At 34.8% G+C, this 25,553-nt stretch overlaps 1 protein-coding gene and 2 long non-coding RNA genes across 6 annotated transcripts; all 3 read right to left on the bottom strand.

Annotated features, from left to right (window-relative positions):
• Window positions 1-2,672: 2,672 nt before the first annotated feature.
• LOC110903368 lies at window positions 2,673-3,421 on the bottom strand. The gene is made up of 2 exons (XR_004876263.1): window positions 3,065-3,421; window positions 2,673-2,916 (listed from the first exon to the last, which is right to left on the bottom strand). It is a non-coding gene; the product is annotated as an uncharacterized LOC110903368 (long non-coding RNA).
• A 3,607-nt stretch (window positions 3,422-7,028) lies between these two features.
• LOC110899715 lies at window positions 7,029-10,211 on the bottom strand. Of its 4 annotated transcripts, none has more exons than XR_004876264.1 (4): window positions 9,814-10,211; window positions 8,993-9,220; window positions 8,206-8,508; window positions 7,029-7,631 (listed from the first exon to the last, which is right to left on the bottom strand). It is a non-coding gene; the product is annotated as an uncharacterized LOC110899715 (long non-coding RNA). The 4 variants fall into 4 exon arrangements; XR_004876265.1 differs by having other exon boundaries at window positions 8,206-8,469; window positions 9,062-9,220; window positions 9,814-10,210; XR_002570479.2 differs by having other exon boundaries at window positions 9,062-9,223; window positions 9,814-10,210.
• A 16-nt stretch (window positions 10,212-10,227) lies between these two features.
• On the bottom strand, window positions 10,228-13,233 carry LOC110899714 (23.6 kDa heat shock protein, mitochondrial). The gene is made up of 2 exons (XM_022146609.2): window positions 12,976-13,233; window positions 10,228-10,842 (listed from the first exon to the last, which is right to left on the bottom strand). Exons 1-2 carry the CDS (start codon window positions 13,133-13,135, stop codon window positions 10,445-10,447), a joined length of 558 nt encoding a protein of 185 aa, XP_022002301.1. The 5' UTR covers window positions 13,136-13,233; the 3' UTR covers window positions 10,228-10,444.
• Between the last annotated feature and the right edge of the window lie 12,320 nt (window positions 13,234-25,553).

Genomic DNA, 25,553 nt, shown 5'->3' on the forward strand with positions numbered 1-25,553 from the left:
TCAATGTAAGAACCCCTATTTCGAGAATCCGATCAGTCACCAACTTGGAAGAGGTACCAAGAAGACTAATCTTCTCTACTCTAACCGGCATACGATAAAGGCTTGACCTTCAACTAGTTGCCAAATGAACAATTTGCTTCATCACGTCAACACTTGATTGAACCTCGAACAAACTTGACAAAACTCAATCATACACTAGCTCTAACTTGCTTCATGTTAAAAACACTTCCCCATCGGTAAGATTAACACTAAGTTAATCTCAAAGATAGTAAACAAGAGCTTGTTTCGATGTAGCACCACGAGCTTTTGATTTACAAAGAAAACAGGAATTTCAAAATTTTTACTCCCCCTTTTTCTTTGTAAACAATACAAAAATCCAAGCAAGTCGTATTCTCTTCACCTTTTCACTTGATCCGGACAACATATGTACCATAAAACTTTTCGATAATCCGAAACCGACTTCAAGTTTCCAAACTACACATAATTCTGACTCTTAGTTGGTTATCCGGTACCCCATGTAACCCGGAATAACTAGAAAAACTCGAAACATGCACAACTCGAAACTTCCGAACAACACAAACTTCTGAATTTAGCTATAAATCCGGTACCCCAGGTAACCCGGAATTCTAGAAAATTCGGAACTCGTAAAACCCGAAAGCTCTTGAAACCTCGGATCAGATCATCTGAGCAGTATTTAGAGTACAAAGGAATTCGAAACAAACAAAATTGGTTTCGAAAGTTGGTTTTGAATAACTCGGAACCGAATTTTACCAAAACTCGGATCTCAAATCGACCAAAAACTTGGACCTGAATAGTTACTAAAACCCGGACCTGAAATTGGACCAAAAACTCGGACCTGAATGGATTTACAGAACTCGGAACTAAACTTGACCAAAACTCGGATACGGTTAAAGAAACTTGGAATTGAACCGAATCTCGGAACTGATTAAAATTCATAACATTCAAGACTCGGACCTGTTTGCATGCAGAGAAAACTCGGAACAAGTAAAGTTACTCGGACAAATACCAAGTAAATTAGACCCTTTACATGCAGAGAAAACTCGGAACATGTGTAAAATAGAAGATTACAAACTCGGAATACATCCACTATCATTAAAAACTCGGAAAAAAATCCAAGCAAAACCCGGACCTTCTAAACTGATTACTAAAATCCGGACCTGCTAAAACTCGGACCTGAAAGTTGGTATTGAAAACTCAGAGATAAACTAAGAAGAAACTCGGACCAAAATACCTTATACTCGGACCAAGAAAGAGTTTTAAACTTGGACAACTATCAAACAGGAAAGAGTTTTAAACTTGGACCAAGAAAGAGTTTAAAACTCGGACAACTAAGAAAGAGTTTTAAACTTGGACCAAGAAAGAGTTTAAAACTTTGACAACTAAGAAAGAGTTTTAAACTTGGACCAAGAAAGAGTTTAAAACTCAGACAACTAAGAAAGAGTTTTAAACTTGGACCAAGAAAGAGTTTAAAAACTCGGAATTAAGCTCAGAAATAAGTCTCCGGACTATCTCCCTAGTGTGACTTCACACTAGTTCACCAAAACCCCGGAAACAACAAACACAGAGTTTTAAAACTCAGACAAGTTTAACACTAAGAAAAACTCGGACAGAGCAATTTTTGGATCAAACCTCATATCTGCAACAACTTGGAGAACAAAACAACCACGAACAACTTCATTTTCTTCAACTTTTCTGCAAAATCTTCAAGTCTTCAAGATGTTTGGCGGAAACAAACATCAAATCAAGAGCAATGGTGATTCGGATGGCGGTTAGACCATTTCGAATCAGTAACCATGCTCTGATACCACTGTGAAAGCACCGGATCGATGACATACATCAAACATTGCACTTGATTCAAGACATGAAGAACAAAATATGAAGAACACGATAGAAAGATGTAGAAGATGAACTCTTTATTATGAATCAATCATCACAGATTACACAAACCAAAGGAGTATACATCATCTACAAGCTGGTTTAGATCACAAAGATCTAAACCCTAGCTTTCTCTCACTAACACATAGTCTCTCTCTCTCTAGAATTCACACCAGGAGGAACAAGTTGGGAGAGGAGCACAAAGCTCTCTCTGAATTCGTTACCCTAATCTACACAATACACACATATATATAGGCTAGGGACTAAACCTCGGACAAACCAATTCTACACCAAAACTCAGACAAATCTAGTCTATACAAACTCTGACTAAACAAAAACTCTTTCTAAACATAAACTCTTTCCAAACATAAACTCTTTCCAAACATAAACTCTTTCCAAACCTAAACTCTTTCCAAACATAAACTCTTTCCAAACATAAACTCTTTCCAAACATAAACTCTTTCCAAACCTAAACTCTTTCCAAACATAAACTCTTTCCAAACATAAACTCTTTCCAAACCTTGGACAAAGCTCTCCCTAGGAACTTCTTAGGGACAAAGTTTGGACATTGTTCAATAAAGACCCTAAATGTTGGAAGCCTTGCACTTATCACCCAAAAGTGCATTAACAAACTCCCCCTTGATTAATGCAGGTCTTCATGTGGTCTTGAATTCTTCGTTATGGTTGACTTTAACTTGGACTTCTGCTTTGGTTGACCAGAACTGATAAGCGACAGTTACCCGGCAAGAACTGCACTTACAAGTACATTGTTTGCAAAACAGAAATGATAGTTTTTTACACTTTCTAGAAAATAACACAATAGGTTGAGCAACTAACCATACTTGTTAAATCGGTCCATCGGTTGGAACTCCTCAAATGCTACCTTTGGCAGCGATTTCAGTTCTTAACTTATGAATGGGTTTGACTTGGGAGTTGGGACAATCTTGGGATGTGTTTTGTTTCATACTGCATTTCATGGTTTAGCTAAGAATTGTATGTCTTCAAGTACTTGAGGGAAAACTGCATGATATATCGTCACTGATGGTTAAATTCATGTTTATCAATCAATCAAATAAAGAACCTTAATCAATAATAAACCAAATAAAGAACTTAAAATCACATATTAAAGAAAGTTCATGTTCATAGACCTTGATAGTTAATGATCAACCCAAAAAGTCAACTATTCATGTAATAAGGACATAGTCTTCCCTAAAAAAGAAAGCATAAAAATGATCAGTTGTTTGTTTATTTGAATTGAACAGATGAAATGGCACATGGCATTGTGACCTTTGCAGGTCTCTGAGTCTCTCTATCCTTAAACCTAACCTTAAAATTAAAGAAGCATATAATTTTGCATCACCTCGAATTGTCTTCAAACATCTATATAATAAAAAAAACATCAGTAAATAAATCATACCTTAAAGAGAGATCCAAATCCAATTGATGTAAATTTAAAAGATTTATTTGAAGTTTTTGTTGCCTCGTCAAGCAAATGGAGGGAAGGGACCAAATACCAAAAAAAAAACCCCCCACCGGGAATAAGGTGAACATATCTTGATGTCCGAAACAACATAATCTTTGTTTTTGTCTAGAAGTTGTTGAAATCGATAGCGACACTGGATTTTAAAAGTAATTCGTTTAGCATTGTTGAACAACTTAGTACAATCATATCACTTAGAAACATTCTATTTCCCTAGAAAAAATAAAAAGACAAAAAGTAAATGCAAAAAACAAACTAAGGATATGATCATGAACCAATGATATATAAAAGTAAATTAGATGAATGACCTTTGTAGATCTTGAACGTGCCAAACTGAATATGTAACACCACACGAACTTCCCCTATATTAGCTTTATAGTATGCATCAATCGCTTTAGCATATTGATCCCACAACGTCACAGCGACCTTCACATCAAATGAAAACATAGAAAGTTGGTTCAATATCTTGAGAAAATTAAAATAATGATAAGTAAATAGGTATATAAGTATTATAAATAAAAAGAACCTACTCAATGCACAAGCTCCTTCACTCTTTACCTTTATACCGATAATGATTTAACATATTAATTGAATTGAAATTGACCCTCACACAGTGATGTTAGTGAGCATTAATCCAGTAGCTAAAAACAGATATTTCAAGTGATCATAAGATTTACGGAATTAGTGAAAGAAAATGAAAAAAATAAGAAGTTATAAAGGCTCGAAAAATTTTCAAAAATTATTGGAAAAGAGAGAATTCATAAAAAAGATTAAGCATAAACAACATCTAACAAAAAAATCCATCGACCTTTTACCAATGTTTAATCACAATACAATAAATCCTAAAAACACATCAGAACAAAAAAACAGCCAATGGAAAAATAAAACAATGGGTAAAGGTAATCTTACTCCTCTGATTACAACAAAGCGATTGAATATTCGAAAATTAGTGTTCTAACAGATTTACATACCTGATTAGATAACTGTTAAAATCGAATTAATGGTAGCGTTTGAATCTTGGATAGATTGAACAGATAGAACTTAGGATTTTAAAAGCTTGGATTGAACGACAGATTGATGCGATTGAAGTTAGGGTTGTGTGGGGTTGAGTTTGAACGGCAATTAGGGTTATGGGATATCAAAACCGGGTTATAACATATATGATCCACAAAGAATTTTTATCCTTGAAACCGACAAAATGAAAGAAGTAGATGAAGAGAATGCTAATTGTCATTAAAGATAGATCTCTAAATCGTCGATTTGAATATTGCAGAGGAAAACGACTCAACCATTTAGGGTTTGAAGAGAGAAATTGGAAACTAATTTGTCGTCATCATCCTCATCACATTGCCATCCTCAAAATCAGATGAGCACGTGATTTACTATCCTCTGTTGAAAAGTATTCATCATCGATATGAGATGAATCGCTGATGTCCATACGGCTGAGATTTAGGGTTTTGTGTGAGATTAATTGAGAGAAAATATGGAAAGCTTAAAGATTAGAAGAAAAAAATATCTTTTGCTTGTTGCTTTAGACTGAGATCTAGGTTGTGATGGAAGAGATAGATACAGCGATGGATGTAGAAGATGATGGGCGTAGGAAAGATGAAACTGAATTAGGGTTTAGAGGCTTTTGTTTTAGCGCCTAAACAAAAAACGCGTGGATTAAGAGGAATACACGTGGCAATGAGTGGTTTAAGTGAATGCCAAGTGACCTAAGATTATTTTGCTTTATTAGAAGTAGTAGATTTTGAAACATAACCTTTAAATAAAATAATTACGGATTATTCTTAAAATATCATGTTATATAACATTTATGTCCTTTAACCTAGCTGAGTTAATTAATAACACCCACCATTTTATCTAATATTCCCCCTTCTTCTTTCCTTGTAACTTCAAAACCCACCATCTTCAACATTTTTTTCACTTTCTATCTCAATAATCACTACATTATAGTGTGATTTTCATCACCAATCATTGATTCAAACATTTTTTTGAAGAAACCCGGTTTAATTTCATACAATATCTCATTTTTCTCGAGATTTTGAAGCGAATCACACGATTCGATTACTATTACTGATAAGTGTTTCTATCATTCAATTTTTTTCAATCGTTGAAGAAATCTGAAGAAATCGGATTCGATCAATGTAAGAAAATTTTGAATTACATTTTTACGATCTGGGTTTTTAAATTGAGTCATTGCGTTTTACAAAGGAATGAAAAAACACTTTTTTGCATTTTTAGTCCATTGCGTTTTAGAAACAATACATTTTATTGTGTTTTTAGTCCACTGCATTTTAGGTAAAACACATTTTATATGTTTCTAGTCCATTGCGTTTTAGAAAAAAAAACATTATTTGTGTTTTCAGGCCATTGCGTTTTAAAAAAAAAAAGACATTTTTTGTGTTTTCTGGTCATTACGTTTTAGAAAAAAAGACATTTTTTTGTGTTTTCTACTCATTGCGTTTTAGAAAAAAAGACATTTATTTGTGTTTTCTAGCCATTGTGTTTTACAAATAAGACATTTCTTTGTGTTTTTAGGCCATTGCGTTTTACAAAAAAAGACATTTTCTTTGTGTTTTTCAGCCATTGCGTTTTAGAAATAACACATTTCTTTTGTGTTTTTTGTCTATTGCGTTTTAGAAACAATACATTTATTTGTGTTTTTTGTCAATTGCGTTTTAGAAAGAAAAAAATCATTTTTATGCTTTTTGTCTTTTGCGTTTTACGCATCTGGGTTTTCAAAAAAAAAATTATAAACATAGCAATAGTATACTCGTTTTAAAGATAAAAAACGCTCATTTTTTGTGCAATTTTTATAAAAAAAAAATAATGTTGTATGAAAGAGTTATTAACGTTTATAAAACGGAGACGAATTAGAGGAGAAAAAAAACTGTTGTTTTGTATTGACTAGAATACTCTATACAAACTCACGTGCCTCTTTTTATCAAAATACCTGTAAATAAAATGTATGTATTCGCTTTTAGTCTATGCTAACCAGATGTAGATTTTCACATGATAAATTATGACAACTGTGATCTTAATCTTATTATAGATAAAATCACCTAAACAACCATGTTGACCAACAATAAGTCAAATCCTACCCCACATCAACGCGTGATGTGTGTGAATCTTGCAAGAACATATTTTAAAATCTAAGAGCATCGACATATTTTTTGGTGTTTTTAGAGAGAGAGAGAAAGTGAGGTGGAGGAGAGAGGGTGTGAGGTGCAGGAGAGAGAATGTAGTTATGTATGTGGAAAAAAATAAGAAAAATTGGAGGGAATAAAGTTATGTGAGTGTGATGTAGGAGAGAGGAGAGATAACAGAGAAATAATGTTTTTTTGTGTATGTGAGTGGGTCAAGAGAGAGAAATGCTCTTATTGGTTGGGCAGGTATCACATTAGCACCAAAAAATACCACCAAAAAACACCTCTATTGGTGATGCTCTAAAAATCTATCCCGCACCGCAAGTTTGTTTTAAAAAAGTAGTAAAAGATATATAATTATATTATTTTATAACTTTAAATTGATAGAATATTATTTTTAAATTTCCTAACCTTCTTGGTCATTGTGGGTGATGAATATCCACCCAAAATAGTGTGCAACTAGCATTAGCACCCCCCGCGTTGCGACGGGGGCTAAAACCATAAAAAAACTAACGTGACAAATGCGTTATCTGAAATAGTAATTCAGTATGTAGCGAACAACAAAAAACTGGACTTAGCAAGCAGCTAAGCCAACAAACAAACCCCAAGACTAAAAAATAACAAAAAAACAAAAGATTACTTGAACAAAGTTACAACAACACATTTGACCCCATCCGTCCATAGGAGCACTCTTTGAACTTTCTCATTTCTTCTATTCCAAAGTTTCCGGATAGCCAACAAAAAGACCACGTATATGGCCTTTTTCTCCTTAGTTGGCTTGCCTATATTATGTGCATGATCCAACATCACCTAACAATATTTTGCTTTGAATCCAGCAGTTGGCCAGTTTTCAGTATCTTGCCCTCGATGAAATCGGCTGCATCCTGATTTCTGTGGTTGTATGTCAGCAACCCTTTTAAACAGTATGGCTAGAGCCGCATTAGAAATTGATATTAGTTTGGGCTATGTGTTACGTACAAGGGAGTACGTAACTAAAGAAAGATCTATAGCCATAAAGGTCTAATGTTACTCGAGAACATATGCAAAGTATAATCAGAACATATATGTTCGTGTTATGTAGATCCTAATGTTATTAAAGAGCTTACCTCTAGGGTGTTCTTCGGGTTTTTTTCTCGGGTTTCGGGTTTTTCGGGGTTCTGTCTAGGAAAAAGTGACCTGCTAACCAAACCAATTAAAACTCGGGTCGATCGGGTTCGGGTTATTCGGGTTCGGGCTAGTTCGGGTCAGGTTGTTCAGTTTTCGGGTTTAGATGTAATGTTAAAAAAAATGTTTTTTTTTTTTTCAGTATATAATTAAAATTCATCATTCTACTTAAAAAATATTATCAACATTAAAACAATATTTGACAATATGACATTAGATGTCCTAAAACATAATGTTTTAGATACCAAAAACTCTAAACCAAAACACATCTACCGAAAAAAGACATTAAATGTTCGGGGTTTTTTTCGGGTTTCAGATATCGGGTTTTTCGGGTCGGGTTTTCCGGGTTTTTGGTTGGGAAAAAGTGACCCGATTACCAACCCATTTAAGGTTCGGGTTGGTCGGGTTCGGGTTATTCGGGTTTGGGTTTTTCGGGTATTCTCTACTTCGGGTTCGGGTGGCTTCAACTTCGGGTCGGGTTTCGGGTTTCGGATAAAAATGAACAGCCCTACTTACCTCCCTTGACGCCTACTAAAGGCTTAAATGAGTTTAAGCCTTTCATGAGTTTGTTGATTGCTAACTGTAGTATTCCAGGTTGCAAAATAACTGTGTCTCGTATTATACAATAATATATTAGCACTATGCTACAACTACTAAAAGTAACTTGTTGCGAATATATCTACGCTACCATATGCAATCTGACCCGTTGCGAATAAAATTTTACTTGCAAGCTGGTGAAATTCCAAGAGGCAATGTGACCCGGGTAATGTCGCCTGCAAGCTGCCAAAAAATTCAGCCGGCTTGTTAAAACCTGTTATACTGCAAAAATGGAACATATTGTATTAGAAGTTTAAAAGTATAGATGATAAACATAAAACATTCGAATCAAATACACTGTTTCGCTAGTTCATAAGTTCCCTATCTCTCGGTTAATATACAAACAGCTAATAACGTTTATAATTTGTTGTAACGTGTTTTGGAAACCGGGTGGACCCTCGAATCTGTCATCGTCCCCCTGATGCGTATCGTGTTTAGAATCTGGTCGGCTATTTTTCATTTATGCAAATTTGGAATTACGCCTAATACATCCTGTAGCCATATATGTCTCAAACATTCTTGTACCTACACCTATCGAAACAACCCTTTAAATTAGGCTACGAACCATGGAGATCCAACATATTTTTGAAGCCAAATTGTGCAGCCCCTTTACTATACTAAATACATAAAAATTAGGCTAAGTGGTACGAGATCTATGCGTATATGAAAAGTGGTTATTATATTCTAAGGTCATGTTGGTCAAAACCTTAAGGATTTACTACTTGATTGTGGCGGTGAGTCAGTGTACGAAGTAGCATAATTGAAGACTTCTTACTCCGTTCCTCCTTTTTTTGAGGTTGAAAACTGCCATGAAAAAAATTGTGAACTACAGGTGTGACTGGTCTAGCCTTAAATGCACTCCAAACTTGGATTCCATACGTCCCTGCAGATGCAACACCAGCAACTGCAAGTCTAACTACAAAAATGGTGTCTCCTGCTGCAACAGAGAACTTTTAGTGAGTGTAAAGACTTTGGAAAGCAAGTCAAAACCAAAGGACTAAGATGGTTAAGGTATATATAAAAAATTAAATTTTAAGAAAGCAACAATGTTATTGTTCATTAATATACTCAATACAATTTTCCAAATGGACATATTGCTCATAGATAACTATTTATGTAATGTAATCACTCTTTTAGCATAGACAAAGCTTATTAAATATAAATTAAAACTAACAAACCATTTTTGTTTATAATAAATTTAATGTTAAAACATATTTATTGGACAATTTATAAACAACGCATCAAATTCAAATCTTAATAGACAAAATTCATAAGTGAATCCAAAGCGTTATTCAATATTTGTTCTAAGCTTTGGTGTGTTTACATATTTTCACTAATTATTCCTTGTCCTCATAAACCCTAATCTTACAATAGGAACAGTATTATGCACCACCACACCAGAACAAAAAACTTGAATTAATCATCACAACAAACATGAATATGATGTTGAATTAATCATCACAACGAACATGAATATGATGAACTGCATATAGAGGTAATGAAAATGATGGATGAGTGATGACTAACCATCTAATTTGGTATCTCAGAGCTCGAACAAATCGAAGTCTTGAATATCTTCCGAATTTCAGACTGTAGGCGTCGGAGGTGAAGGATGCGACCATATCTCTGTCGTTGTCGGAGGTTGAAACCACCTGACTGCCGTCTGTTACCTCTCCCTGCTACTTTCTCTCTCTCTCTCTCTATGTATTCTCTCTCAATCTATTTCTAGAAACTTGTGAGTGTGGTGGTAAAATTTGAGACTCACACCCTTATTGATAAGTGAGTCACCATGGTATCAACGCATGGTTTTTTTCACCAACCACTGTCCCACTTCCTAAGCAGACCTTACAACAAACAATAACATAAAACAACATCAAAGCCAAATGTACAAGTAACATTGCATAGAAATGTTATAAATTAGAGTATATATAAATGTGCAACTGTGCAAGGTGATGAATATTCAGCATTCACCATATGTAGCTATTACTCTAATCATATATCTACTGCATCATAGAAGTTCACTTTAAGATAGAAAATTCATCACATTTTCTAACTTAAGATTTACTCATAAATCTGGATTATTTGCAAAGTAAACTCTTCCTCTCTAATGTCCATCATCACGACCTCCAATCAGCTCTAAATTGCGCATATGAAATGTTCACTTTACTTCAACCTCCCACACATCATTCCTCTCTTCTGGTTTCACCTTCGGAACCAGAACTTTTAGCACACCATTCTTCATCTCGGCTTGGATCTCTTTCAGTTTATACAAATCCACTGGCAGGTTTAATCGGCCAAAGTATGCGTGTGGTAGCTCTTCTTCCTCCTCGTCCTCAGATTCATTCTCCGATTCTGCTTTGATGATCAAAGTGTCCTGCTCTACCAAGATCTTGACGTTGTCTTTGTCCAAGCCTGGCATGTCGAACCTGAGACTGAGATACTCTCCGTTTTCCTTCGCTCCCCATCCCTTCCTTTCTCCTAATTCTCCCCCACCAGATTCTGCCATGTTGTAGATCTGGCTCATGCTTCTCACTGGTTTAACCCGATCAAACAAGTCTATGATCATAATGCAACACATGACATTAGAGGTTGTTTCATAAACATTCAAGAGATAACCGAAAATATATTTATTAGCTCAAAGATTACATGTGGATGAACACTTAACAATTGGAGACTAACAAACTAGGACACGCTAACAAATAAAAATATCTAACAAAATACTTATTAACCTAATTATATAATTTTTCTATAACAATTAAAAATCACTATCTATATCCCGCCTCCTAGCCCAGTTGGGTATCCCCACTTGGGTTAAGTTGGGCCGGCTTCCTCCTTGGAGGTCGCCGGTTCGACTCCCGACTGCGGCATACGGGGGGTGGGAGTCCCAATGATGGATCGTTCCTACCGAGGCATGGTGCGGTCCTGAAGGCAACCTGGTTTTACCCAGCTGTTACCCCAGCGAGTCTCTCGTGTGGGGGCAGTATGGTTTCCGGGCCGAAGTCAGCTTGCGCAACGGCTGGGGCCCGATCGAACATCGCGTCCGTAAGAGCGGGGCTGACGGGGGAATGTCTTTGACATGACCCCGGAGACCAATTCGGTCTTGTACAGAGAAAGTCTCCTTCCAAAAAAAAAAAAAAAAAAAAACACTTTTAACACATTCAAGACGATGATACAGACCAAATGAGTATAAAAGCAAAACACGTCTCATCAGAATACAGGTATGAATTCATTGTTGCGGTAAGATGCTAATTAACTACGTATGAAAGCAACAAGAACTCATCAGCAATACGATTCATTGTTGCCAAACAAAGGGAGGATATATAGAAATTGCTGTGAGAATGTAGAATAAATGGTTAACATAACTGAAGCATTTTAAGCTGTAACATACAATATGTCTAATGCAAGTATACAACAATGATTTCGTTAATAGAAACACAATAATTGTGGATGAAGAACTCCAAATACATTAAAATCCACAGATTCCAGATTTCAAACGAAGAATTAGTCGCAATCACGTAGAACGAATCATTAGCAAAACTGAAACGCTTAAACAGTAACGCCTATACGATATGTCTAATACAACCCAATTCGTTAAATGAAACTTAACAATTAGTAGACGAAGAGCTCCAAAATACATCTAAATCCACGGATTAAAACTTTAAACGAAGACTCTAGTCGTAGAATAGTTCAGTAACAAAACTGAAATGATTAAATAAATAGTAAGCGAAATACGATCTGTCAAACACAATAAAGATATAATAGATAATCCGAACCTTTAGTGGATGAAGAACTTTAAATACATCAAAATACACATATTCAAAACTTCAAACGAATAATCGAGTAGCAATCACAAGAACAAATTATTAACAAAACTAAAATGATTTAACAGGACTTGAAATGTGATATGTGGAGTAGAACAACGATATAATAGAGAAACAGAACGATTAATGGATGAATAACTCAAAATACATCTAAATCCTCAGATTCGAAACTTCAAAGGAATAATTTAATTGCAATCACGTAAAACAAATCATTAACAAAACAGAAATGAATATACATTAATGAGTAATAAGAGAATCATAACAAACAGTGTATGAAGAACTCTAATACATCTAAATCCACATATTCAAAACTTCAAACAAAGGATATAACCGCAATCACATAGAACAAATCATCAACAGCAACATCTGAAAAGTTAATTAAACACTACTCGAGCTAGTAATTAGTAAAATACGATATGTCAAACACTAGTAATACATCAAAACACACAGATTCAAAACATCAAACGAAGAGTCTAACCGCAATCACATAGAACAAATCATCAACAGCTAGATCTGAAACGTTAATTTAAACACTCTGTACACGAAATAGTGAAATACATATGTCGAACACAACAACGATATAATATAGAAAACATAACAACTACTGGTTGAAGAACTAGTAATACATCAAAATACACAGATTCAAAACTTCAAACGAAGAATCTAACCGCAATCACGTAGAAATAAACATTAACACCTAGATCTGTACCGATTAAACACTACGCGAACTAGTGAAACATGATATTTCGAACACAGCTACGATATAACAACAAAAACAGAACAACTAGTGCATGAATTACTTCATATACATCTAAATCAACGGATCCAAAACTTCACACGAAGAATCTAGAGAAAAAATAGAGCTCACCTGAGAGGAAATCGCTGTCATAAACATTCGCGTGATCGCAATGAGTATTGAAGCTCCGTCGAGTGGAAATGGCAGCAGAGACGGAGCGAACAGGAAGAAAACGGTTACTGAAAAGAGTTGTTGCGGTGGCGCGCGTGGTGAGAAGGCGGTAGGTAGCCATATCTCCGCTGGTTGTTACTACTCTGGGTGGTTACGTGCTGCAGAAGAAGAGTGATTTTATGCGTGGATAGGAGGTTAAGACCGTACAGGAAGTTTCTAGAAACGGAATCTTTTATAAAAACTTGTATTTTGTGACAAGAGTAGCTATTGAAAATGATATCGGTCTAAAATTGGTCACACTTTTAAATTGAGTTATCAAAATGAAATCCGATCATGGAGTCTCGCAAGGGAAATTCTGATGATTTTATAGAAATATTACTATTGATATATTCTGATTATTTTATTTAAGTGCACTATAGGTTTCACTTGTATACTATATATTTTCTGTGTGTATTAGACTACCCCTTATGGGACGTGAAGGAGGTGAAAGACTAGATAAACCAATACACAGTAGACACAACCTCTTTCATCAGTAGTGTGGTAAATGGGGATCGACCCAGAAATTTTATGCTGGCGGTGCACACTATTTTTAAAGATTTTAAGCCTCTAGTTATATAAAAAAAACCAGTTCAGGTCTTGTGTAATGGGACGACATATCACGGGAGATTCCAGGATAGCGCTCCATAGCGCCGCGGAACACTGCTATGGGCGGCGCTATGGGATGAAAAAGGGTGAAGCCGCGATGACAATAGCGGCGTGACCATTCTTCCCAACTCACACACACATATATATACATACATATGTATGTATAATTGAAGAGGTTATATAACCCACTTACCACTACACCCTCTTGTGATATAAAGCCCCATAAAGCCCCTCTTTTACGCGTTTCGCAACTTGTCGCATAACGCCCCACAAGGGGCTTTATGACTACACATGGCCTCATAGCTGGTCGGGTCGGGTCATGTAAGACAAAAGAATATTAAAGCAAAATTTATATAATCATTAAAAACACGTCAAACGTCATTACAAATGTATTTAAAATTGTGCCCTACAGATTTTCTTTTTTTGAAATACATCCAAAACACCATCTATAGATACTAAACACTCCATAAGTTTATTACATTCTTACTCATGACTCCTATCACATATAAATCGCTACACTAAACACTTAAACAAAATAAACAATATTATTCAACCATAGTCCATAAGTTTCAATTTTATTTTCAAACATTTAAGCCCTAGTATTAAATGTTGATTACTAGTAACTAATCATTTAAACAAACAAAGCTAAAAATAGAACAGCAAAATCATTTAACTACAAGTTTAGAACAACCAAAAAGAATAAAAAAAACATAAAAAGATCAAACCGTTATACGTCTAGATTCTCATAATCATCACATAAAACAAAAAAAAAACAATAAAGAAACCATACTAGTTCTATATCAGAATCCTGGCGTAATATGGGTCGAGCTTGCCGAAATTTTGGTTTTTCTGGTAAAAAAATTCATCCGGTCGTGAGCAGTGGTGTCAAGTCGCTTGAAGTTTTTTTTTGGCGGGATTTGGAATTGGAATGGATGTATGAGTTTGGGTTATTTTATCTAGTTCAAATTTCTTTGGGTTGGGTTTGGGCTTAGGTTAATAAAAATAGATTGTAGATTGAGCTTTGATTGGGTTAAGTAATTAAGTGAATAAGTGGTTAAAGAATAATTATATAAATTATGTTATATTCTTATATATTAAATAATAATTAGTGTTTAATTTCTTTGTAAATTCATAATACTTTTTTTCTAAGTGGGGCGGTTGAAAATTTTCAAGGGGTGTGGATGAAAATTTTCCAAGGTGTGCGGTCGAAATTTCCGGTGAAAAATAACACTGAAAAAATATGTTTTTTCAAGGGTTGCGCCCGCCCACCCATGGCTTAGGGTGGGTATGTCACACCCCCAAATTTTCACCTGTGGATTTCACCACGAGGCGTGTGACGTACCAGGATCTAGCCGCTAATCACGTTGAACCAAAATTAAAATATTATTAAACATCATTGTCATGCCCATCATGAAAGTGAAATTCCAAATAACCGTTTTATAAAACATATGTTCAGCAGAAGCAATTGTAACTATTTTTATATAAACAAAACCAGATCGTTTTAATATGCATAGTGATAATTGTTTGCATCAAGTAACACGCCCACCCCACTCCTAGCTTCCCAGACTGCAAGTTCCAAAGCGTGAAGTATCTAACAACCTGTAAGTATGCAGAAAAAGTGTGTCAACATAAAGTTGGCGAGTTCACAGTTTTAATTAACGAAACTCATGTAAGTGTTTAGTCTAAATACACGTTACGAATAATAAACTCTGTACTTATTGACTGTTCGTTTTTATGCCCACGTCAATGTCTATCGGCATTGATCAAAGTGTTTAAGGTCATTAGTTCACGCCCGTCCTCCCAGGTACGGTGTGAGGTTTGTCAGGCCTAATAGCACTATCAACTAATACCCCGTTTCCTCCCAGGTAACTAGCTCGGTATGTAAGTAGGGACTTTCGTGATAGAGTTTGAGTTTATTAACCAACATCGAATTTAAACTACAACATAAAGAAAAGTATTCCTCACAGGAATAATAGTTTAAAAAGTATTCCTCCCAGGAATAATAGTTTGAAAAGTATTTCTCCCAGGAATAGTAGTTTGTTGGTCCCCCCGGGACGCATGCTTTTGAAAAAGTAGTGAACTTACCTTAGATTGCTCGGTATGCACTAACGTGCTTCTACGCGTTAAACAAATGTTTGGTCCGTTACATGCGACCTAATGCACATTACGTGTAAGTATGTAGATATGTAGGGTTGTGCAATACCCTAATTGTCCAAACAATCAAGTGTTCATGTGATCAGGTTAACATGTTTAACTTACAGTAACATACAATATCGTAACACACAATGCATTTTTCTAGTTGGTGACTTGTTGGAAAATTATGAGAAACACATGCTTATATACTTTCAGAACACACATATATATCAACTTACAATTAACACTCAGAAATTATAGTACATATATATAAACTCGAAGTTATCCTGGATATATAACTAAGCTCGGATATATGATTGAACCAAAACCCTTGTAATTTTAGGCTTGAAAGATATGTTACCTCGGATATCTTCATAGAACATATAATAATTTAGAAAACCTATAAGTAAATTTAGGCATCATATATTTCTCAAAAACTCGGACATGTTACCATCCCATACGCATAGTATACTCGAGCATCCTAGCATCCAATACACACGTAGCTACAGTATAAGCATAAGCAGCAAGTTCTGACTCATTATCTACTAAGTAAGGTCGGACTATACCACATAAATAAAGTCAGATTCAACGTATAGATAAACCCGGAACCCCCCCCCCCTCCATTTGATCCGTAAACTCGGAACTTCATGAACTAAACATAAGGTCGGACTCATCATTCACTAGCTAAACTCGGACACTTATTTAATTAAATAAATTCGGACCTTAAAACTTAACATGTGTGGATCATTTAAGATTCACTAAGTGTAACGACTCACCTAAAAATATCCTACAAATAGTCTGTAATTGGAACTCGAACCCCTGAAACCCTAATGTACATGAAAAATCAAGAAAACAAGAAATTTGGGTTTCAGGCGGGCCGCGTAAACCATAAGAAGAGTTTACGCGGGCCGCGTAAACCATAAGAAGAGTTTACGTGGGCCGCGTCAACTTAAAAATCATTTCGGATAGGTATGAAAGCTTCACATGGGCCGCGTAAATATTTCTCCAAGTTCACGCGGGCCGCGACAGGTAGAGGATCACCCGAGATGCATGAAGGCCACGTAGCATGACACGCGTCGACCATGCATGACATGCGTCGATTAGACACTTACGCGGGCCGCATAAGTGTTCCTTTGATTTTACGCTGGCCGCGAGGCGCCCTAGTTTCAGCCTATAAATAGCAGTCGATAGTTTCATTCCATTTCGCTCAATTCTTTTCTTCTTTTAGCTTCTATTATAGCAAAATAGTAGCTCGGGATTATACCTTCTAAATTCCGAAACTCTGCCCGTTATTAGGGTAATAACTCTAATCGCTGCCACGATTTAATGTCCGATCGATTGAAACTATCCGATGGATGTTTAAGTGCTACTCAAACTCGGGTTATACTTTGTCATTCGTCGTGAATTCGATGGATGTTTAAGTATCGCACTTTGTCATTCATTGTGAGGGTTTCTATCTCGTGATTATCGTTAAAGTTGAATTGAGTTAATACACTAATACGAGTTCCCTCGTATCTAGAAATTAGAACTCGTAAGCAGGGAGCTGCTAGAATACTTAAAAGCTAAGTACACTTAATAAGTTAAATAAACTTAGCAGTTAAGTTACCTGAGTAGATTAATTAATCTGTTAATTAAGTTAAGTATGATTAATTAATCAGTTAATCAAAATTAATTAAGTTAATCCAGATTAATTCAGTTAAACAAGATTAATTAAGCTTAATCAAGTAAATTAAATATAAAATAGATAATATCAAAGGAAGGTGCAAGGAAGCTATAAGAAGATATATATATATATATATATATATATATATATATGTAGGTAGGAAGCTTCCTAGAAGATGTATAGGTAACTTCCTAGGAAAGTTATAGGTAATTTCCTAGAAACACAAAGGAAACTTCCTAGAACTTTCATACTTCTTACCTATAAATAGGAAGCTTAGGTTTCATTTCCTTTGTTCATTTCTTATATTCTTTTCTCTCTATACGTTGGTGTTTCAACCAATAATCGCCGAAGCGATATTATGTCCGATCGATTCAGGAACCAACTAACAAATGCCAAAGTGTTGTACTTTGTGAATTTCGGTAAGCGGAATCCAAAGTGCTATACTTTGTGAGTTCAATAAATGGATGCCAAAGTACTGTCTGAATAAGACTATACTTTGTGAAATTCGTTAAGGTTCGAATCTCGTGATCATCGTTAGGTTTGATATGGTTTTACACAAATACGTATTCCGTTCTGTTAAACTATATGTTTAACCATCCGAATACTCCCAACTATACGCTTACAATCAAAATGGATGCTTAATCATCAGAAGATCCAAAATAATAAAGTATATGCTTAATTATCAGAAGGAGTAGAATCAAGAAGCTTGTTAATTCAATACTACATACTTATAATGTGAGTCATTCTCTTTTTATCAACTGTTTTACAATACTCCAAATTATTTTCCCAAAGTTATAATTACAGAGATTAAGTTTTTGTAGTCTTCAATTATAGCCGGTATGTGGGGTATTGTGCACATTACTGTTGTTTTATCACTTTAGGTGGGCGAGCCTAAAATTTGTGATATTCGTCACTATTGGGTGACAGGACCCAATAGTGGTATAACCACAGTCACAGAAACGAGTCGAGTGACAAATACTGTGGGTAGTTGGTTGACATATAAACATTTTAATCTCCCTTAATACTGTAAATTATAACAACGTGTCATTTTATTTAAAATGAATGATTCACTCAGTATTTCCCGCTGACAAAACCTTTTTAAAACGCGTTTCAGGTGATTACAGTAGATTGGAATAAGAATTGGATACGGCACCAACAAGGTTTACAGAAGTGGCTTGATTTATCAAATTAAAATAAAAATTAAGAAAAGTTGTATTATGTAATCAAGTTTATATTAAAAGCTACCTTTGTAAAACATGGAATTTATTCCATCTATTTAAATAAAATCCGGTGTTTCTAAACTTTGATATTTTTCCTAACTCACGGTCCTGATGAAATTCCGCTGCAATGTTTTTCAAAAATAATCATCGGTACCACTTGGCTGTTCGCGGCCTCCGATTCCGTCCAGGGTGGGTCGGGGGTCGTGATAGAAAGGTGGTATCAGAGCCACTGCTTTAAGCCTATAAGTGTTGTGATAATAATACTTAAGCTTAAATAAAAGAGTTAGGAGATTGCTATTAACTGGTAGCACAACTGATAGCATTTAGACTTGAACATAAGAAAAGATGCCTTAGTATAAGCTAAGCCACTTGTTTAAGCAATTAGGTGTTGTAATAATGCCTAAGTTTAAACGGAGAGTTAGGAACTTAATATTATCTGGTAGCACTCGGAATAATATTTAGACTTGAACTTAAGAATTTTCCTTAATATAAGCTTCGAGATAAGCTAAATACTTGTGTAAATAAAATGTGATGAATATTGGTATGCCATAAGAATGACGATTAGCAGGCAATAGCACTTAATTGCTATTTATTCTTGTTTATTACTTGGTCTAGAATAAGATATGTTATGGGAATAAAAATTTCCTTGATTCTGGATAAAAGCCCTAATAAAATAGGCACTTTTAAAATCTTGAAAAGATACTATTTATGGGAAATAGAAAATTTTCTCCGGCAAAACTGGGTATAGAGTAGCAGACTCTCCAGCTTGTCTGGATATACTGAAGTTACCTCTCCGGCGTGAACCGGATAAGACGGGGTAAATAATATGTCAAATCAGTGACAAGATTTCCCTAAATAATATCATGACCTGATATCTGACTTGTTTTTGGAAATATGAATCTATTAAATACATTGACCTTACTAAAGGCATGTATATTATAACATGTGAAAAATATGATTATATAGATATGTATATCTATAAGGAATTCCAAAAAGTCAATTAAAGAATAAAACACAAGCATATGTGTCTAGATTCCTTTATCAAAAATCTCTTGCGTATATCGATATCAAACATTATTTCGTTTGATCATCTACCTCGTAACTCAAGCGACAATAATAACAATGGAAACCCATTAAGTTGGGACACCATCAAAAATATAAGAATGTCCAATACGTGACCAGAAACTATTAATGCAAGTAAAGAAGCATGTAAAGTTGTGCTAGTGCACAAGAAAACACACGAAGCTTAAATTATACGTCCACAGATATCAAAGTATATCACACACGGCTTTCAAGGCAAGACCTTTGGAAAATATGATTGGGCACGACGACACCAATACTAATCCCGTCAGTGGAAGAACTACTAATCAAAAAGCAGCAACTTGGCCACGTGATCCTACAAACAACATGAATCTTGCTGAGGTACGATAGAACAAGATTTCACAACAATCGGTGCATAGTCTAAATCAAATTTTTGACGCTGCAAAAGGAGTAACATACCTTTACAATTCCCCCTACTCCATTTTATTTGACATTCCCTGGTAATAACACCTAACAACGGTTATCACCCAAAAATTCCAAATAAAATTCCTAAATTCCTTTTGTTAAAATTCTGACATCTGTGAATAGACTTTTGCATTGCTACTTCCCCTAATGGTAATCATACCATGAGAATTTCTTTCATAGTAGCAAATATGGTTCTGTTTCGTTTCTTGGTAAATTCACACATTACACATGCACTGTTTGTTGTGCATGTGATTCATTTGAATTATGAAGACCACTGGAGGGCATCATTCCAATTTATTATTTTATCCAAACTCAAATATTGTTTCGCTATACTTGATCTCTGTAAACCGCATTATTGCGAAACGATGACTCTTTGATATTAATAAATTTTTTTGAGAAACTCAATTTTCTTTGGCATACATGGTTTTTATTGTGACCATGTCCGAACTTTCTTATTTAAAAATCATTTTGTATAAACCCAGTTCAATTGTTTGAACTTGCTCGCATTACATATTCATTTCAAAATCACATATGATGGATTGAAGCTATCCTATTCAAAATAGTCCCAACAAGCAATTCAATTATTTTGCTTGGCCTTCGACTTCACTGAATTATTTCTTTAAAACACGATCACCTTGTGGTGACGTTGTCACAAAATTGAAGCTTGCACTAATCTCGTTTGTACACATCATATACAGATTTATTTATTTATTTATATTGAATCCACTTTGTTGATTTATTCTATACAAGCAATCTTAAGACAACTATGTGCTAAGATAATGATATACAAATTCATTTCATATTTCAGTATATCTCTTAATAGACCTTACAGCATCAATCCAACCTTTCATAATAATTATTACTTTATTATCTTCAATAAAAAAAAACCTTATTAAATTATTACAATTTTAATTAAAAATCCTACTAGACTGTTTAAAACATTCAGATTTACTTTGTTGAACTTTTATTTGATTTCAAGCCTGGTAAACTCATTTCAGTCACCACTATTATTTCAATTTCTACGACACCTTAGGGTGGCATTTCTTTAGTTTAAAAATTTGAGCTAATCTTCTTTTCACACCTATGTACGGATTTAATTATTAAATTTTGTTAGCTCATTATCTTAAAACAATCTTAATACAATTATGTGTTAAGATAAAAGTACACAAATTCATATCATATTCCGTATATCTCTAAAGTTTCTTTCATCATTAATCGAAAATTTTATGATATTCATTTGGTCTTTCATCCTCAATTGAAAATCCTATAATGTTTATTTAAAAATTTAAATATAAATTTAGTTGATTATATATGGAAACTTACATAAGTAAATACCTAATTTATAATATAGTATTGCTATATTTAAAATTCTTGTTAAAACCATTGAAGTGAAGAATTTATATTTTAAAATTCTGTTTGAAGTATACTCTTATTTAAATTTTTATTTAGTTATTTATTATTGGTAATTAATATTAATTTTATTATTAATAATAATAGTAGTGTTAATATTATTTTTAGGTACTAGGATTATTGTCAGGGGCAAATATTGGATAGCCTAGCCTTAGTTAGGCATGGACTGATCACTCATGCTTAAACAAGGCAGCACTAACCAATATCCAACCATGATAATGACTAGTTAATGTATATAAACATATATATATTTTGTACTGTAAGGAGAAAACATATTTTCATAAAACAATACAAGTATTAGATGGACAAATAAAATTATCTAAATAACTGTCTAAGTAGTCAAGGACAAGACATTTTATAAGTAATTGTTCATCTTGATTAATATTCCACAACTATTAAATACTTATAGAAATATTATTTTATAATATATGTATTTTAATATCAAATGTTATTTACTCAAGCCAATATTTAAGTATGTTTGATATTAAAATAAATTACTTTACTTTTATGATTTAAAATATCTTATTGTAAAATTTTATAGTTAAACATACTTGATTTTAAAAATGATAATCTTGAGTTCTAGGATATTTGAATAAACATATTTATAAAACATATATCATTATTTTGTCGAAATTACCACGGATTTTGATATTTTAAAACTATCTATATTAAATTATTATTTTACTTTATGATAATATAAAAGGAAAAGGTATTTAATAAATTAAAATATCACATATCTTTAATTGAACATTTTGATTAAAATCATCTTAATGCAATTATGTATTAAGACAATAATACACTAACTCTATTATCTTTTTGTGTATCCTTGCAATTCACTCATCTCAGCACATAGATTTTCTCATGTCATAATTTACTATTTGACAAATCATTTTTATGCTTTTATTTCATTTTGAACCTGTCAATTCTAAATCTTCCTCAGTTACCAATCAAAGTAAGCTTTCTTTTGACAAAGAATTTTATTGATTCTAAAAGTCCTTCACATTCATTTTAAATATCTATTGATCATATATCTTTTGGCTTGAACCTAATCACCTTGGGAACTATATCATTTCATCTCATTCATTTGAACATCTCATTGAAATATCCAGATTCGCTTCCTTGAAACTCTCAATTTCGAAAACGGTGAATTTATTCGGTCACCATAATTATTGAATTCTTTCAATCATTACAAACACCTTGTAGTGTCCGAATAGATTTGTAGCCTGTGCTAAACCCTATTCATACGTCATTCGTTTGATTCGTCATTTTAATAGTCTTAATACAGTATGTATTCAGACCATGATACACTAAAATTCTATTGTATTGACCAGTGTATCCTTATCATTTAAGTAAACGATATTGAGTTTTGGGTTGACCATTGACAAATCATTTTTCATACTTCCATTCACAAATAGAGATTTATCAATTCAGAATCTCCCTTAATTAATCAAAGTAAGTTCTTTTCTGACATTAAATCCTATTGTTTCTCCAAGTCATTTTATTTCAAAATTCATGCCTGTCAAATATCTTTTGATTCCATCCCATAATATATTGTTTTTATTAATTAAAAGAAGTAACATAACCCCAAGAAAATATGATAGTCCAAATCTCGAGGACGAGATTTAAAACAAGGTGGGGAGGATGTAACGACTCACCTAAAAATATCCTACAAATACTTCATAATTGGAACCCGGACCCCTGAACCCCTAATGTACATGAAAAATCAAGAAAACAAGAAATTTGGGTTCCAGGCGGGCCGCGTAAACCATAAGAAGGGTTTACGCGGGCCGCGTCACTTAAAAACCATTCCGGATAGGTATGAAAGCTTCACACGGGCCGCGTAAATGTTTCTCCAAGTTCACGCGGGCCGGCGACAGGTAGAGGATCACCGGAGATGCATGAAGGCCACGTAGCATGACACGCGTCGACCATGCATGACACGCGTCGATCAGACACTTATGCGGGCCGCGTAAGTGTTCCTTTGATTTTACACGGGCCGCGAGGCGCCCTAGTTTCAGCCTATAATATAACAACTCTCGGTAAAACAGACATCCTCATAATAATTCCGACACCCTAATATATATATATATATATATCAATGTGTATTTTTATGTACCCCGTATGTGAAAACCAAGCCCAAACTAGATTATACTATATAAAATAAATAAAAACAATAATCTTTAAGTTGAGGCGGGCCGCGTAGGGCCTCACCTCAAATTAACGCGGGCCGCGAGAGTGTTTAACCAGACTTTTCCTAAAACCCAAGTTGATGCGGGCCGCGTACATGGTGGGTTAAGTCCATGCGGGCCGCGAGTGTCCGGAATTGTGGCGTGACCCGGTGCGGCCACGTGTCCAACTCGTGTCAACCCTAGATGATGACCGGAACAAGCTATACGTTGACTTTGGGTCAACGCGGGCCGCGTAAGGCCTGGCCAAACTTCACGCGGGCCGCCTGGAAGTCCAATTACAGCCCTATATAAGAAGGCAACGGGCTTTCGGTTTTCGTCGCTCACAACTTTCTTTCTTTCTAAATTTCTGAAGTAGTATACACTATACCCGGGCATTATACCCCCTAAAATAGCGAGGTTCTGCTACGATGTAAGTATTATAACCCCTGGAGACGTATTATATACGCTGCCCGATTGATCTAGGGTTCCGTAACGGCTGTCGTGGTTCTGCCCGACGTAGTCGTTGGAATGCCGTCTCGGGGAGGGTATTACTAATGTTAAAATGGGTTATTATACTAACACACGTGCATTTGTGTAATTTATAGATTATCTCCAGGAAACCCTTACGAAAAACCTAAAACAGCAATGTGAGTGATCCTTCTTTTTATGAACTCATTTTTGTGAGTTGATCCACTTTTTGTTAACTGCTTTTACAAAACCTTAAATTTCCATGCGAATAACAGTTATTGAGTATTTGTAAGAATACAATTACAGTCGGTAAATTTGGGGTTTTGTATACAAAATTTGTTACCACCTGGTAAAGGAGTAACATGACCATAAGTCGGAACGACAGTACCGTGTGGTGGTAATTGATATAACTTGGAAACAAATGTAATTGCGGATGCGCCCTCAATACTGTTCACTGTGAATTTTTATTTAAACTTGATTAAACTGGGATTCACTCACCAGTATTTCCCACTGACAAAATGTTTTTAAAACGCGTTTCAGGTAACAATATGTGAAAGCCAAATAGAAGCCAGCTGGACAGCACTGGAGGCTTGGAAAAGTGGCAATAAAATTACCTAATAATAAAATGGATGTTTTTATTCAAATAAATAGGATGTATTCCTATGAAACGTGTGTATTAAAAACTTGGGTTTTACCCATATGTTTAATGTTATAAAACATGGTGGTTTACTCTGATTAAAATATTTCCTAACTACGGTCCTGATGAAAATTTCCGCTGCCAAATTGGATAAATAAATGTGATACCACCAAAACTGGCTCACGGCCGCCCGTTCCCGGGAGATAGGGATCGGGGGCTGTGACAGAAGGTGGTATCTGAGCTATGCCACTGATTCAGCCACAGAAGTGTTCTGCTGACATCAAAATTCAAAGTGTTAGGAAATAAATTATGGAAATATGTGTATAATTGTATTTCTTGCTCTGTGTTATCTGACTATTTGTTAGTTTACAGTATGAGTGACCAAGGACCTTCTGACGCCTATCGTCAACTGTCTGGTTCGCCTAGGAGCGAAGGCACCTCCTCTTCTCAGCCTGCCCTCTCAGGGTATTCTGCTGACACAGAAGAAGGAATCTTTGTGTTTAAGGCTCAGTCTGAAGAGCCATTTCCTCAGAAAAAGAGGGGATGGTTCAGTAGGGGAGCGCATGAACGTAGGAAAAGAATGAAAAAGTTGCAGGAACAGCGAGTGTTAGCCGCAGCAAAAAGAGAAACTGATGCTTATAATCAGGATATGCTCAATAGGGGTATCGCTAATATCCATATTTTAGCAA

This window comes from Helianthus annuus, chromosome 13 (assembly GCF_002127325.2).
Source record: "Helianthus annuus cultivar XRQ/B chromosome 13, HanXRQr2.0-SUNRISE, whole genome shotgun sequence".
Taxonomy (NCBI): domain Eukaryota; kingdom Viridiplantae; phylum Streptophyta; class Magnoliopsida; order Asterales; family Asteraceae; genus Helianthus; species Helianthus annuus.

Excerpts from the sequence above, each read along its gene's own strand:
- LOC110899714 (XM_022146609.2), bottom strand. The coding sequence starts at position 13,135 with ATGGCTACCTACCGCCTTCTCACCACGCGCGCCACCGCAACAACTCTT. Across the intron at positions 10,843-12,975 it reads TGACAGCGATTTCCTCTCAG|ACTTGTTTGATCGGGTTAAA; the intron begins GTGAGCTCTATT and ends TTATGATCATAG.